The following is a 15582-nucleotide window of genomic DNA, read 5'->3' as shown; positions in this document are numbered from 1 at the left end:
CTGATTTATATTTAAATACCCCTGCCAGCCTTGATTCTTCGCTGACCTTCCTGCCCTGCAGGCTGGAAGTGGGGCCTGTTGTGGTCATTGATGAGGTCTTTTAGGAAAACACGTGTAAACACCTGCTGAGTGAAACGGCCCATCAGAGAGAGCGTTTCTGCGTCGGCAGTTGCTACAAATGAGCTCGGGGGGGGGGGGGGGGCTTCTCAGCGGGAAGTCTTCACAGCTTCCGAACCGCCCTTTCTCACCTAATGAGCGCACTCACAAGGCCGCTGATAAAACTGGAGACAAAGGACTGTGTAATGGAGTTGGGGGGAGGCTTGGGAAAGAAAAGATCAGCTTGTGTTAAAAGAAGCTAAAGCAGAGCCTACCTGGCAAGGCGAGCAATGACCAGAGTTTGGGCTAGAAGGAGATTAAAAAAAAAGGACACGTTTTTACGCACAAGACTTATACGCTTACAAGTCCCGCGTTGCGCAGATGTAAATGCTATCTCTGGGCGTTCATGTCGCGGTGAAGTGGATCACTCATGTCCGTTACCCTGAAGGGGTGTGTATATATGTGTGTGTGTGTCTGTGTGACCTGAGGCCGGTGTCCTCCACAGACGTAGGATAGATAATGGAGTGTGTTCCTTTAAGGCGCCCGACTGCCTGTCGCTTTTTGCTGCGGAGAGACTGACGCCCTCTGGACACAGTGGACACTTGAGCGGCGTCTGAAAACCATCCTGGAGAAGTTCAAAGAGCCAACAGCCACTCTCCCTCTTAAAAAAGAAAAGTCTTGGACTTGTTAACGGCGTTGTGGTAAGTTTTAAACTCCTCTATATTATTTCGCTGTTTTCGGCACTCGATTCTCTTGTAGCTGGGCGCGAGTGAAACAAAGTTTTGGTGTTAGCAATGAGCCCAAAAAAAAAGAAAAGAGGTGAAGAAACGCGTTCATGACTGAGGGAGCTAATGTTCCTCACATGTTTTCTCTCCGTTATGTGAAGGGGAACAATGTGCAGCAAAGCGTAAAAGCTAAGGAACATGATTAGATTGGTGTGTTCACGCGCTACACTTGGAAAAAGTGTGTGTGTGTGTGTGTGTGTGTGTGGTGTGTGTGTGTGTGTGTGTGTGTGTGTGTGTGTGTGTGTGTGTGTGTGTGTGTGTGTGTGTGTGTGTGTGTGTGTTTTGTTATCCCAGAGTAACGTGAGTGAATTCTGGCTTTGAATGAAATGTGAAGCAGGCCTTTTAGAAACGTGATGTTGTTGATACATGTGAAGTGTGTGTGCTTCTTTTGCATGGCACAGCAGTGATTTTTCACTAATCTATTATAAAAACTAAATTTATTTATTTTACACATTTCTACCTACTTTATGCACTTTGTAGCTCTATTGGTACCAAAATTTAGATTTCAGATATCATAGTGTACAAAGATACAACATATACTGTACTGTATGAAGTGCAAAGTATTTTGGTAAAACATTATTCATCATTAAAATCTACTCAAATTCATCAGGAGTAGGATAGGAGTAAGGTGCTAAAGCAAACCAATTCCATTCCACAATTTCCATTTGAGATCTGTATTAGGCAAAAAAAACAACCCAGTATGAGGAAACTCAAAGTGCAGTATTTCCATCATGCACCAACGTTTGTGTCCTCTTATCTGCTACGCACCCACTGCAGCTCTTCACTTTTTCCTCCCGTGGAATGTCAGTGATGAAGTTTTGTTTATTTGTCCTGGTCTCTGAGGTCCTGTCCTGTGTCTCATGTTGATGTAGGTGTTTCCAGTGCCGTGCTGGTGAGCCGTCAGGATGAGGCCTGGCCAGCTGATCCTCCCTGCTGCCGCCACTCTCCTCTTCCTCCTATCAGGACTGTCTCTGACCTCCGGCTGCAACAAAGCCCTGTGCGCCAGCGACGTCAGCAAGTGCCTCATCCAGGTAAAGGCCGTTAAGGTTTTCACACTCTATAAACACAATTTCTCTTTCTCTATGTCGTATTTACCTTCCTTTCCTTTCTGAAGCATGGCAGCACTGATTTTTCTGACTCAAACGATCCCAGACCTAATGCCCCTTCATGAGCAGATATCCTTCGTACTGTAAATTTGGAATACAATAAATGTAGTTCTGTTTGTTGGAACGGCTGTTAGACTACATGAAAATGTGGTTTGCATCTTCAAAAATCCCACATGATTTGCTTTGAAAATGTGCACAGACTTGCGTTCACTGTGAGTTTTTTTTTTTTTTTAAATATAATCTGGACATCATTGCTCACAAACAAGCTGTTGAGCGCTGATCTTTTCTGCAGATTAAAGTGGGAAATTTCTACGTGGTTGCAGCCAAGTTCAAGATTTTCACCCTACAGTGTTACAGCTGTTTTTGTGTAAACGGCGATTCTTGTTTCTCTTTAGCAAGAACACAAACTAAATGGCGTCTGCAGCGTCGAGTTCAGGTTAAGAGCAGTCAAAACCTTGTTTAATGCTATTTAAATTAGCATTAAACTGCCAGGACAGACTTAAAAACTACACAAGAAAATATGTCTTGGCTGTTGTTACGGCTTTAAGCAACTTAGCCGGTTTTGTGCCAAAACTTCACATAAAAACGAATATCCAGCTGTAGTTAAAGTAAAGTCAAAAACTGTCCGTGTATGAGATGGAGATTTGGCCCGGAGAACAAAGATGGAATCTGTTGTGAAGAATGCAGATACATTCTTTCGATAAGCTGAGTGAAGTCTGGAGGGGAAGGTTTTCCCACAGCAAGCAGCAGCGCAGCGGAGATGGGATCTAACTGTCCAACTTCCTGCACACACCTGCCCTTTACCTGTAGGACTCAGTCGGTTTCAGGGCACACTGTGTTAGAGCAAAGGATCATGGGTGAATGTCTTTAATTTATATGAGGTTTCCTTTTATGTTCTCACCAACTCCTCTGACTTGTTTAAAACACTTTCTAGCATCACTTCCTTTAGTGTCACTTTTTCCCTCCCGTCTGAAGCCCAGTGGGTGGGGGGGGGCAGAGGGGTGGTACCCCCCTATTTCTACAAATTCTGTCATGCATTTTTGTTATGTTGAGGGGAAAACATGAAGAGAAGGTTAGGCCTGTCTTTCCACCACCTGCCAAGTCAAATTTGAGCTGCTGCTTGTCCTCTGTCCTTTTGGGTGTGTGTTTAGTGGCCCTGCCTCTCACATTAACATCTTTTTAAGTACTGTATTTAACCTCAGTGGCCAGTTCACCTGTTTGCTTTCAGTCTCTGTTAGTGAACTCCAATTTTCTATTTGCAGGCAGTTGAGGCAGACTTGGCGCAAATTACGAACCAAAGATCTAGAGGCAGGAGACGAAAAACATTTCCATTTTTGAAACATTTCCATTTTTCTAGTATCTTTTTAACTGTCCATGGCTTAACGTAGCACCTGTTGCTGAAAGAGCCATGCAGACGAGTAGCGCTGTTACAAACCGTTATTTCAATTTTTGGTCAATCTATGCCCCTTTTTTTTTTCTTTTTCTTTTTTTTACTATTATTCTATTAATCGCTTCATCTACAAAAATGTACAACATAGTAAAAAGTACCCATTAAAGTCTTCAAATTGCTTGCTATATCTGAAAAGGCCTTTTACAAATGATTGAAAACGGGCACATTTAAAAAGCTGAACCCAGAAACTACTAACTTTTCTTCATAATGACTCATTTATAATAACTATTTAACAAATTGCTCAAATGGTGCATCACTACAGATGCCATTGTTCGCACACTTTTTTATTTTTACTTGCCCTTTTCACATTTTACCATCTGCCTGTTTGCAAATTTGAAGTTTTGAACTAAAATAAAGACATCATTTTCTAGTCCACTTGAAAAAAGTAAATCTTCAAAGGAAATAAAGTGTGGCTTTTTTTTTTTTAAACACAGATTACAGTCTGTAATCTGTGTTTCGTGGCACAATTTTACTGCTACCCAAACCACCAACTTCTGTTCCTCCTTTGGTATAAATTCCAACCTCCTGCGATTAGAACATTTGTGGTTGCAGTGTGTTCTTCTTTTCTTCCAGGTGGCTTATTTCGCCTGATGAATCATCAGCTCATAGCTTCCGCGACCCTGCCGACACCGACTCGCTAGCTGTCAGAGACGAGAGCGATGGTGCGTGTGCCATGAAGGAGAAACTGTGCCTGCCTCTAGTCCCTCTTTAGAAGCACCATGTTGCTTGTGATTAGTGGGATCCGCTGTACGACGCTCGCTTTTACGCTCTGCTGCCATCTTAAGTAATTTGTCTGAATTCCCTAAAACCCCTAAGGGTGGGAGAACATGAGAGGAGGGAGGGAGGGAGGGGAGGCTAAGGTCAGGAGGAGGTGTGTGTGTGTCTGTTGGGGGAGGTTGGCCGAGGGAAATATACAGTTTGGTGCCGAGATTCACGAGCCAACCTTCTCCAAGCCGGGCCGCTGAGCAGGGTGGGGCAGCAGATTTTAAAGTTAACACACAGCAGCGATCGCTCGGCAGGACGAGGCAGCACATGTTCACTTTCTCTCCGAGTCCTTTTGTCTCCCTGCAGCTGAGTTTTGACTGATTTACAGCAGTTTCTGCTTGAGTGAAGCCTAATAGTCGTCTTAAGTCGTTGAGATAACCTCGTCCAGTTCAGTGAGGAAAGTGTTTGTAGGGTTGCACTACAAGTAATCGGTCCCGTTATATTTGAACATTAATCTGTCAAATGCATGTAAAGTAGTAGTAATGCAAAGTAGTGAACAAATTAACATCACTAGTTTCCACAATTCAAGGTGATGTTTTCTTTTGTCCAACCAACAGTGCAAATCACAATTCATTTTACTATCCTATGACAAAGAAAAGCGGTAAACTCTCAGATTTGAGAAGCTGGAACCAGAGAATGTTGAATGACTTACAAAATTCTGAATCAATTTTTAAAGTTGCCATTGAGTATCATGAGCAAAAATCCATAGTATTTCCAAAAAAGTACGGTGCACACCCAGATGTACTTCTTCTTGCTATTTTGAGAAATGCACTCATTTGCTTTGTTGACCAGAGTAAAATGAGAAGATGAAGATCAATACACTCTCATGATTACCAGCACCTCTAAAGCTTAGTTGTTAACATGTTATATCTTGTTTATACATACACAAACAAAATCCCCAAAACAATTTGTAGTTTTGGACAATAATTTCAGGGTATTCGTACGTTAAGACAACAGGAACTCTGTGCGCCTGGCTGTTGGGAGCTAGGAAATGCCTACACTTACATCCTCGCAACGCCACACATTTTATGTTAACATCCAAGCTGTAGAATGTTTTTATTTTTAATTATTTGGTGAACTTGACGAGTGTTAGCAAACAGGTATTTTAAACTCTGGACCAATCCAGGCTGGTTGTTTTCCCCCTGATTCAAGTATTTATGCTAAGCTAAACAACTCCGAGCTAGCTAGCTCTTCCACTGCAACCCAAAATTTTAGTTTTTAAACCTGTGCTTAGTACAGATTAAACAAATTGGATAACCTGTGTTATTTAGCAAGCTTTGAAGGTTTAGACAAAACTAGACTAGCTGTGTTTCCTCTGCTTTCAGTCTTTGTGCTAAGCTAATCACAGCCTAGCTTTAGCTTCACACTCAGAGCACCCAGACATGAGTACCGATCTTCGGTTTTTATGATCTTGGCAAGAACGTGAAGGACTATATTTCTCAAAATGTTGAAGAATTTATTTTAGAGTGATTGCTGAGGTACTGGTGTGGACAAAGCTAGGCTAGCTGTTTTCACCTTCTTCCTATCTTAATGCTAGGCTAAGCTAACTACCTCCTGGCTCCAGCACAATGTCTGTTAAAGTCTCATTAATTTCCATAAACATGTTTTTTGAAAAGTCTTATTTTTATTTATGAAATATAACATGCATGTTTTCTCTTGGGCAGCAGTTTATATATATTTTTTTTCATCATTCCACCTTTGCAGAGTCATAATTACTCATAGGATCAGATCTGGATCAGAGGTTTTGGGATTGAGAGGCTGGTGATTAGGTCAACTGTTGTGGTTTTGCAATCCCTCACTTGGTGAGTCACTGGAGAGTCTTCTATCATAGCCATGACTGTTTTTTGTGTAGGAGATGGCTTCTGAAAAGACATAAATGAGGAGACAAGAAATGGAAAAGAAAGCGAAGGAGAAGAGAGCGAGAGAAGGGCAAGATGACGGGGTGGAAGGAGAGGCTGAATGGAGAGGAAAAACAAGGAGAAAGTTGTTGGGGGTGGGAGCGGCCATGTTCTGTTCTCCAGGTGTTTTCTTCTCCCCCCTCCCCCCCCCCCCCCCCCCCGCCCTCCTCCACCCTCCTCATCATGGTGCCCTTGACTTGGAGGAATGTGCTCCCTGTTCTGTGTCAGGAGAGAAAGGGGGAGAAAGAGGAACTCACCCACTTTTCAACCCCACCTACACAGTTTGAGTTTTGTTTCCTTCACTGTCTCTACTCCCCCCGAGACGAACTGAAGTTGAGGAATGGAGCTATTAAGTGGTTGTAGGAGAGTTATGGGATCAGCAGAGGTTGCATGTTTGTAGAAGCTTTCATAATAATAACTTCCTTCTATAAAAAGCAACATGAGAAGTTCTTGGTAATGACTACTTTTAATTCTTGTTTTAGTTGCACGTTTGCCTTGTTTTTGTTTTTACTTCTATACCAGTTTGTTTTACTGACTGGTTGTATAATGTAGTAAATCTGTCGGAGCTGGAGACCTGAGACTTGCGTAGGATAGGGATTTACTGATCCAACTGTTTCTCTTTCCGATACCTCAACTCAGGGCATTTGTCTATACCAAGAACTGAGCTCATACCAGGGCTCTTTTCTCCTCCAACCTAAAATATGCATATGATACTGCATAATACTCATCAATATCATGGTTAAGTAAGGTAACGGGATAACTGACATTGACAAAGTAACTGTATTTAATATGGACAGGTCACTGGTCTTTGCCAACATACCCGATCCGTTTAACATGGATGGTATCTGGGTATTGGATTGATGCCTGTCCAACACTTAAAGGATAATTCTGGTTTATAACAACATAAGTCTTATTTTTGTAGTTTTGGCCATCATTGCTTCCAGCTGTAAAAATGCTGTTGTTGCTGAGATCTGGTTTCAAGGCTACATTGCTACAAAAAAAGAGATGATGGTCAGATGGTGAGATAGTTGGGCCAGGTTATCTAAACAAAATGTTTTGAAGGTTTAAAAAAAAAAAAAGCCAACACACCCAAAATGCAGCTAAACTGCTTAACTGTACAAAACTATGGAAAGTCCGTTGGGTCAACACTGAACCACAAATTCGTTCTGTAACCTGTGATGGATGTTTACAATGGTTCATTATTTCACAGTTTGTGTTTTGTTTGGGTAACCTTCTGGTTTGTTTGCAACTTATCCAATTGTCTGACTGCTCGTGTTTTTTACCAGCGAGTATTTTTCAGAGATGTCACCACGTTCACAAGATCTCAACAACTAACTTGATCAATACAATGTTATTACTAAACATAAAAATGATGTTGGCCATCATTTTTATGTTTAATAAAACTATGAAAATTAGACCCAAGTTGTAATGAACCAGAATTGTCCTTTTTAAGTCAAGTTGATACTTGATTCGGACACGACTCGTATAAGCCATGCTTCCTTTGACAATCGGCCCAGCGCTCGAGAAAAGACTTAACTTGGTTATGATCTTGCGCTCTTCTCATGAAGACTTAAAGACTGCGCTGAAAACTCAGTCAGCGGTGGTAGAAGTAGTTCCGGGATGTTTTACCAATGTAAAAGTAGCAGTACCACAACGGTAAAAAACAACAACCTGTATTTGAAATCTTACTTATGTAAAATAGCAGTGTTGCATTAATATGTATCTGTTATTGACTTTTTATTCCTGATTCATTACCAACTAAGTACCATTGGAATGTGTCAAGGTAGGGCTCATTTTGACAACTGTGGGTTGTTTAGTAAGTAACAATATATGTTTTACAAACTGATCATGTGTTTGACATATAAAATCTTGATCTGAAAAGGAACTGTATCGGTCAGATACATGTGGTGGAGTAAAATATTTCTCTCTAAAATGTAGTGGAGTAGTAGTGTAAAAGTTACTTGTTCACCGCTGTGAGATCTCTCCACTGAGCTTCAGTTACAGTGAACAATCATTCAAGGAAAAGATTTAAAAACTGTGAACTTTGACGTGTCAGAACCTGCTCTGCTCATGAATGCAGCAGAGGTTTACATATCACAGCGTTACATACTTCGATAGATACCACATATGCCACGTGCAGTAATAGTAACTGTACGTGACAAAAACGTGCTGTTGCTTTTTGTGTTGATGTTTTAATGGTACGTCTCCTGGTTGTGTACAGGATGTCTACATGTTGTGTTCTGTCTGCTGTGTGATTTCTAACACTGATGCTGCCGCTGCACCTACCAGACCAGGATCTTTTATACACATAATTATTCTTAATTTAATTAATGGATGGTTGCTTTTCCTCCACTGATAGAGCTCTGTGGGGACTTTTTTAACTACAGTTTTTAAGAGTTTACTTGTTTGTATTCACTCTATAGTTTATCTCAAATATACTGTAAAACAATAGATGGTTTTATCATCTTGCTACATCATGACTTTAACTAATTTTATTTTAAAAGGTTTGTTAACATGATTTTAAACTGATGTTTCAGTCCACTACAAAAATAGTACATACCTTGTTACTGACTCTGTCAAATAAAAAAAATAAAAAAGGTTGATTTTTCAATTGTGTGGGATCTGCGGAACACCAAACAATGAGGAAGTAAAGCCTACGTCAACACAATGCAAAGGACAACCCTAATTTAGAGCCAAAATAGGCTAAAATACAACAAGAAAGTGTCATGTTGCCATGTATCATGTACAACATCTGGTACTTCCAGACTTTCTGCATTGGTGCCCAAATCTCTGTTTTTGTGAGCAATTAAACAAAGTGAAGTGAAAGAAATTAATCTAATCTAATTATCAGGCTACCGCACAGTATTATCCAAAATATTTTTGAATGAAGATGGTTGAGGATCCGTCTTCGGTTTTGGTCTTTATGCTACTATTTTGCTGATGCATGTTTTTGGTGCGTGTGTGTCTTGCAGGAGCTGTGCCAGTGTCGTCCGTCTGATGGGAACTGTTCATGCTGTAAAGAGTGCATGCTGTGTCTGGGGAACCTTTGGGAAGAGTGCTGCGACTGTGTGGGTGAGTGCAGCGTCTCCATTTATTAGCAGCACGTTTTGAAGCTGACCGCAAAGTTTAGTCAGCAAATCATTTTGACTTTTCGGTTTAGTACATGCTTCGTGACGAACATCTGTAAAAGACATTTACTACCAGCTAATATAGCGGTATGAATAATGAATGTGTCAGGTTTGTCTTGGACTGTTGCATTTAACACTGAGGCACAATTTAAACTAAGACCATAAGTGAAATTTCATTTTTGTTTTAATTTAATGCATGTAACTCAATGCAATGCAATTCAATTAATTTATTTTGAAATACCATTTCCGCGAAATGTAATCCTGTCAGTTTCTTTAAGTTATGCATTAAAATTGCAATAAAAATTAATATATAAACACTAGTTCGGGGCAGCCCCCTCACCCTGACATCTCTCCAATAGTGCATGTTTAAGGTCCTGTTTGTGCATGTGTGTGTATTTTGGGCCTATGTGTAACACAGATCAACATAGTGTAAAAATTAGTTTTCCCCCTCCTTGGGGATCAATAAAGTGTCTCTTGTTCTAATGTGTGTGTTTGATGTGTACAGTATTTACAGAACCAGTAGAATGAGTCTGGTTAAGTTACATTATATGCAGAATCGGCAACAATATTTGACTATAGTGTATATACATTTTTTAAAACACAGTAGGCAATGAACTCTGTAATTGATCATACTGTGTTTGCAACATATTTAAATATGTGCCATTCAGGCACTAATCTCTTTTCATACTTGCAGTTGCCCTGCTGCCTAGTACTTTCTCCCAGTAAAAATTCTGTGAAAAATGAGACTGTTGTAATGCACTTGACAGTTGAGAAGCAAACTGGTTTAAAAAGCAACTGGTTTGTTCAGTGTTGCTGCTCTGATACAAGTGTGAGGCGAGTGGAGCCAGATATTGAAGGTGCTTCTGAGAAGTGACAACCTGGAGGCTAATGCAAAGCAGAGCCGAGCAGGAACACTGTTTATCAGAGCGTAGGAAATGCAGGGAATATTGTCACTACTAGGAAGCACCCACACATGTGAACAGGAAGTCTCGAGGTCCTCCGGATGATCAAAGGCTGAAGAAGCTGGAGGAGAGAGGGGACGAGGAGGCCGAGCCGCTTAAATGAACTTTGACTTTCAGCCTCCCAGAGAGACGCGGTGGGGGTGTAAATCCCAGCGAGATCACAAAACAACCGGATTTGCAAAACAAGAAGTGATTTAATTAGAAGCTTTTTAACTTCTCTCTTCATCTGAAACCTGCTTTAAACCAGCAGGGATGGGCTTTGCACATTTGTAAAATGGGTCAATATATGTGTTAAGACTCAAATTTAAAGACTTGTTTTTTTGGACATAGACATGTAAAAGACCCCCCCACCCCTGCTATATATTTAAACAAGACACCCACGCTCTTTTTAGTTCTTTCATGTCTTGTTTTGTGTGTCATTTTGTGTGTCCCTTTGTGGACGTTCTTCATCTTTTGGAGCTCATTCTGCATCTTTTTGTTGTTTTGCATCGGTTTTTAGTTTTATGTCTCATTTAGCAAATTATGTCTCTTTAAGGTTGTTCTGCATATTTTTGCATGTTGTTTTTATCTCTTTCTGGTTTTACATGTCTTCAGTCATTCTGCTTCTCTTTTTGTAATTTTACGCCTCATTATGTTTTTTGTTAAGTATCTCTGTGGATGTTTCACACCTCTCTTTGTCAGTTTCTGCTTTGTTTTGCGCATCTTTCAGGTCGTTTTTGTGTCACTTTCTGATAGTTAATATCTCTGAAGTCCTTTTGCTTGTCTTTGTAGTCGTTTCCTTGAATTTCCATGTGTTTATACACAGGTTGTTGTGGCCCTGGAGCCCCTGGTCCTTGACCCGCTAGGCCTATTCAGTAATCCATCCATGATACTAAAAAGCCAACTACCTATCACCCTCTTGATTGGTATGGCGTGCACCCTTCTCTGCCGACTGGCTCTTTTGAACGGTTGCTGCTGGTTGTTTGCTGCCCAGCTCTCGCCCACCCTTGGCTGTCCCTCTGGCTCTGCTTCTGTAAACCAGCAGCAGCTCTCAGATCAGCTTTGACAGACAGATATTACTTTACATGCTGACAAGGAAGCTTTATTAAACTTTTTCATGTGGAACATAAATACAAGGATTTGACACTGGGTGCTGAACTTGTTGCTGCTGCGCAGATGTTACAGTGGTGGAGCTTTCCTCCTAAACAGGCCTTTTACAATACAGCCTGTAGATTTAAGCTAGAACATATTTCTCATTTATAGGTTTTTATATTTGTTTCTTACAGCACTAGCCTTATGACCACTTTAAGTAAGTTTCCACTCTAAACATGTTATCTGTGTCAAAGGCTGGCTACTTTTGAAGTGTGTATCTGAGAGTGGTTAGAAAAGCCCAGTAAAGGATTGGTGGAGAGAGGACAGTTTGTATTCTAGAGGAAGGGAGCAGGAGGAGGGAGGGGGGGAGGGAGGACTTGGAGGGTGGACCCATGTGTACGCTTTATCTAAAACAGCTGTTCTGGCTCTGCTTTTAGCATTGGTTTGTAATTCAATTCCTCTGTCAAACTCCATTCCCCCATTAAATGATTTACCCATTAGCTGTAATTCACTTATTTGAAGTGTTAGGCAGATCGTATCTGAGGATGTGGGGACTTTGTCAAGTGATTACTACTGTATTTGGAACTTAAATGAAGTGTTAAACGGATCTTAATTGAGACAAAAGATACTGACAACGTGTGGTTTTACAAAACTGCCCTTGTGAGTAAAATTATGTGTGAAACAGTTAATCTGTTAAACCTTGCCAATGTGCTCAAGTGGTCAGTTCACACATATACAAAAAGAAAAACCTAACCTTTAGTGGTATAGACAAGGAGCTAGTTTGGGTTTTATTCACCCAGATTTTCCAAGATCTCCACCTCTGAGATTTCTACCTCCACTGCAGTCAAGGACCGAGATCATGTCCAGATACAACTGTGAATTCGGGGGGTTTAAAGAGTTAATGTTTGGTAATAACAGGCATATTATATGTCAGGTTTTTAAAGGCTGATTTTGATATTTTTCAGACTAAATTTCTTGACATTTTAAATGTCATTTTAATTCTGTGTTCTCCACCAGAATTACACACCTGTCAGTGTTGACCAAAATGTACGAAGATATAATTAATAGAAAATATAACTGAAGAGTCCCATATCAATTAATAAAACATAAAATGTTTTGGGTGGTGGCTAGTCAAACGTGTCCCCTTAATATTAAATCCTGGCTCTTTAAGCCTGGCTATGGAACTTGCATGTAAGGGAGGTACATGGAAGTTGGTTTGTGGTGTTCACTGCATTGATATTTACATTTAAAAAAAATCATACTATCGTAGGACTATTTCTTTGGTAGAATAATGACAGAAAGGTCTGTGTTATCCAAAATGAACATTATCCAGAGAGCAGGAACATTAGCTCTAATAATTAAGAAAAAAATTGTAATCTCAAAATCTGTGCAAAAAGTAGTACTACTACTACTAAACTATCTGCATGGCTGAAGTGATTTTGGAATTTCCATGAAGTGACCCCTTTAATGTTGTCATCCTTCTTTTCATGTCAGGGATGTGTAACCCCAGGAACTACAGCGACACTCCGGCCACATCGAAGAGCACCGTGGAGGAGCTGCACCGTCCGATCCCCTCGCTGTTCCGCGCCCTCACAGAAGGCGACGCGCCGATCAACATGATGGTGGTGTCCTTCCCTGTCGCCGAGGAGCTCTCTCATCACGAGAACCTGGTGTCCTTCCTGGAGTCACTCGACAGCCAGCAGCAGAACGTCTCCGTGCCTGGCAACAGCATCCACGCCAGCTACGACACTCAAGGTAGAGCTTGAGCTTTTGAAAGATTGTTTTAGCACACAGAAATCTGTATCCATATACTAAAAACATTCCCTCTTTTTTTTTTTGGGGTGTAAAATAAGTGATTTGACATTAACCACATGATGGTCTCATAAAATACGAAGCCTTTTTATAGATTTAACTACCCAACAATATGTAAAGTAGTTAAATTAACTACACATCTACAAGCTACAGCTACATTTATATGCTGCTTGTATGGTGTTTATGCATCTGTTATAATGATCATATATATATATATATATTTATTATATATATTTTAACAGCATTGACACTGACACCATATATACTGCATAATGACTGTAGCTGATTTTACATATTCCTCCATGACAATTTTACATGAACAAGGGCCCGTCCATTTTAAACAAAACACAGCCCAGGGCGCCAGGATAGCTCAATTGATAGAACGGGCGCCCATATATAGATTTACTCCTCAACGCAGCGGGCCCAGCTCAACTCCGACCTGCGACCCTTTGCTGCATGGTATTCCCCCCTCTCTCCCCTTTCATTTCTTCAACTGTCCTGTCAATAAAGACCTAAAAATGCCCAAAAAATAATGTTTAAAAAAAAAAAAAAATGAAACAGCCCAAACGGACCTCTGGAAAATTGTGATGGGTATTTTTTTTTTTTTTTTAAACAAAAAATTATCAATAATGAGAAGATTATTTCACAATAAAACATCAATGATCAAAAATAATTGCTAGTTGGAGAGAAGCCATCCAGTGCTTTTATCAGACCGTGAAAAAAAGGAGGGTTTAGTCACTCGCTGTTTGTTAATGTGCAACCTCACATTGGTTTGAACACCGTCATATCAACATTACTCATCCAGTTTCCAAGTAAGTTGCACCACAAGAGATGCACCACACTAAATGCTCACATGCTTTGTTATTACATAGTGTTCTCGTCCTATCCAGTCAAATTTTTAGTTTGCATTTATGCACACTCACCAAGACCTGTGGTAATAATATCAGGCCCCGCCCGAAGCTGAAGTAGTCTACAAAGTCTTGAACTAAGACCAGTTCGGGTTGGGTCAGGTTTTCATTATTTCAGGGGGACCGAACTGCCAAAAGACCTCCAGTTTAGGGAATTGTAACTGGGTTGAAAGTGTTGTTCCGCTGCCATTTTTTTTAAATTTAGTTGCGGGTGTTTTGGCTGTCTACCTCTAAGCCTGTACCAGAACTATTTGCTATAAAGACACACTCATAATAGGAGTGTTCCCACAGAGCTGAGCAGTTAACTCATTAAGCTCACGAACACATATGGTCATACTTAGTTGCAGCAAATAATTTCCTCCCTGAAGTAAATGTAGGAACACTGAGGGCTAAAGGTAATTACTTTAAAATGCTGCTTGTTTTTATAAACCACGTTTACTGTATTTGTGTCTCATGCCTTTTTTTTTTTTCTTTGCCTCTGCTTTTTTATTTTATTTCAGAAAACATGTGCACCGTGGTCTACTTTGACGACTGCGTGTCTATCCGTCAGTGTAAACTATACTGTGAGTCAATGGGAGGATCCAAGTACCGCTGGTTTCACAACGCCTGCTGCCAGTGCATCGGACCAGAGTGCGTGGACTACGGCAGCAAGGCTGTGAAGTGCATGAACTGTCTCTTCTGAAGTGCGGGCACACATTGGTTTAAATGTCTGGGCCATACCAGAGGACTGAGGGCAGAGGAAACTATGACTGTTATGTGTTAGCATTCCTCAGTTACCTTGTAAAATACCCCCTACACCCCTCCTCCTACCCCTGCAAATTGTTTTTATTCTGCTGTTATGTGCCACTGTGTATATTTTTAGATATGTTTCAATAGTGTTTTTTTTACTAGAGGTGTATATGAATAACATATTTTTAGAATTATGGTCTGCTAAATCTCAGTCTCATGCCAAATAAAGAAGTTTGGTGACATGGACTGTTTTGCCTCACAGAACGGTGTGTGTGATCTTAAAATATATTCTTCTTTTTTACTATATTTTCTTAAAAAGATGTGTTAAAAAAAAAAGCGCATTCATGAGTAAAATAGTAAATGTTTGTCCTCCCAGTTGCCTGTCTCGTGCTCTAATCTTAGCCTAGTGTTGCCCAAATCCGGAAACGCATCATTTCCCAGGGAAACAAAGTTGTAATTATACCACTCTGGTCCACAGGTGTTCCAGTGGTCACTGACTGTCTCTTGCAAGCAGAGGGGAAATGGAATGATTACCAACGACAATCTCTCACAACCACACACAAATGCTCTTTGTAATGCCAGTGCATTTTCAAAAGGCAGCAGGGTGCCCTATCACTGGTTCTGTTCCCAATTGGCATGCAACAGCAGTTTGCACAGACTAATGTACCAGACACACAATGAGACCTTGTTTGTCTTTTTTTTATGATATTGAATCATGACCTCATTTTGCCATTGCAGCTGTGGATTTGGAACAGATGGTACCAACAAAGATCAGAGGACTAATGTGTTTCAAATGTCAAGATGACCACCAGTCTTCTGAGTGCAACCACAGCCTTTAGGAAAGCACACATTCAAAATATCAAGTGGTTTCA

General features: G+C 40.6%; 1 protein-coding gene across 1 annotated transcript; it reads left to right on the top strand.

Moving 5' to 3' along the window:
* The first annotated feature begins 237 nt into the window (after positions 1–237).
* On the top strand, positions 238–14969 carry twsg1a (twisted gastrulation BMP signaling modulator 1a). Its single transcript, XM_032530511.1, has 5 exons — positions 238–797; positions 1754–1912; positions 9073–9172; positions 12756–13016; positions 14482–14969. Exons 2-5 carry the CDS (start codon positions 1787–1789, stop codon positions 14661–14663), a joined length of 669 nt encoding a protein of 222 aa, XP_032386402.1. The 5' UTR covers positions 238–797; positions 1754–1786; the 3' UTR covers positions 14664–14969.
* Positions 14970–15582: the final 613 nt, after the last annotated feature.

Source organism: Etheostoma spectabile, chromosome 12 (genome assembly GCF_008692095.1).
Source record: "Etheostoma spectabile isolate EspeVRDwgs_2016 chromosome 12, UIUC_Espe_1.0, whole genome shotgun sequence".
In the NCBI taxonomy this organism is placed as follows: domain Eukaryota; kingdom Metazoa; phylum Chordata; class Actinopteri; order Perciformes; family Percidae; genus Etheostoma; species Etheostoma spectabile.
The sequence above is the reverse complement of the archived record's forward strand: the minus strand, read 5'-3'. Positions and strand labels throughout refer to the sequence as shown.

What these genes read in the sequence shown, in the direction of transcription:
- twsg1a (XM_032530511.1), top strand. Translation starts at nt 1,787, where the DNA reads ATGAGGCCTGGCCAGCTGATCCTCCCTGCTGCCGCCACTCTCCTCTTC. An exon ending in AGAGTGCTGCGACTGTGTGG is followed by an intron (nt 9,173 to 12,755) that starts GTGAGTGCAGCG and finishes TTTTCATGTCAG; the next exon opens with GGATGTGTAACCCCAGGAAC. An exon ending in CGCCAGCTACGACACTCAAG is followed by an intron (nt 13,017 to 14,481) that starts GTAGAGCTTGAG and finishes ATTTTATTTCAG; the next exon opens with AAAACATGTGCACCGTGGTC.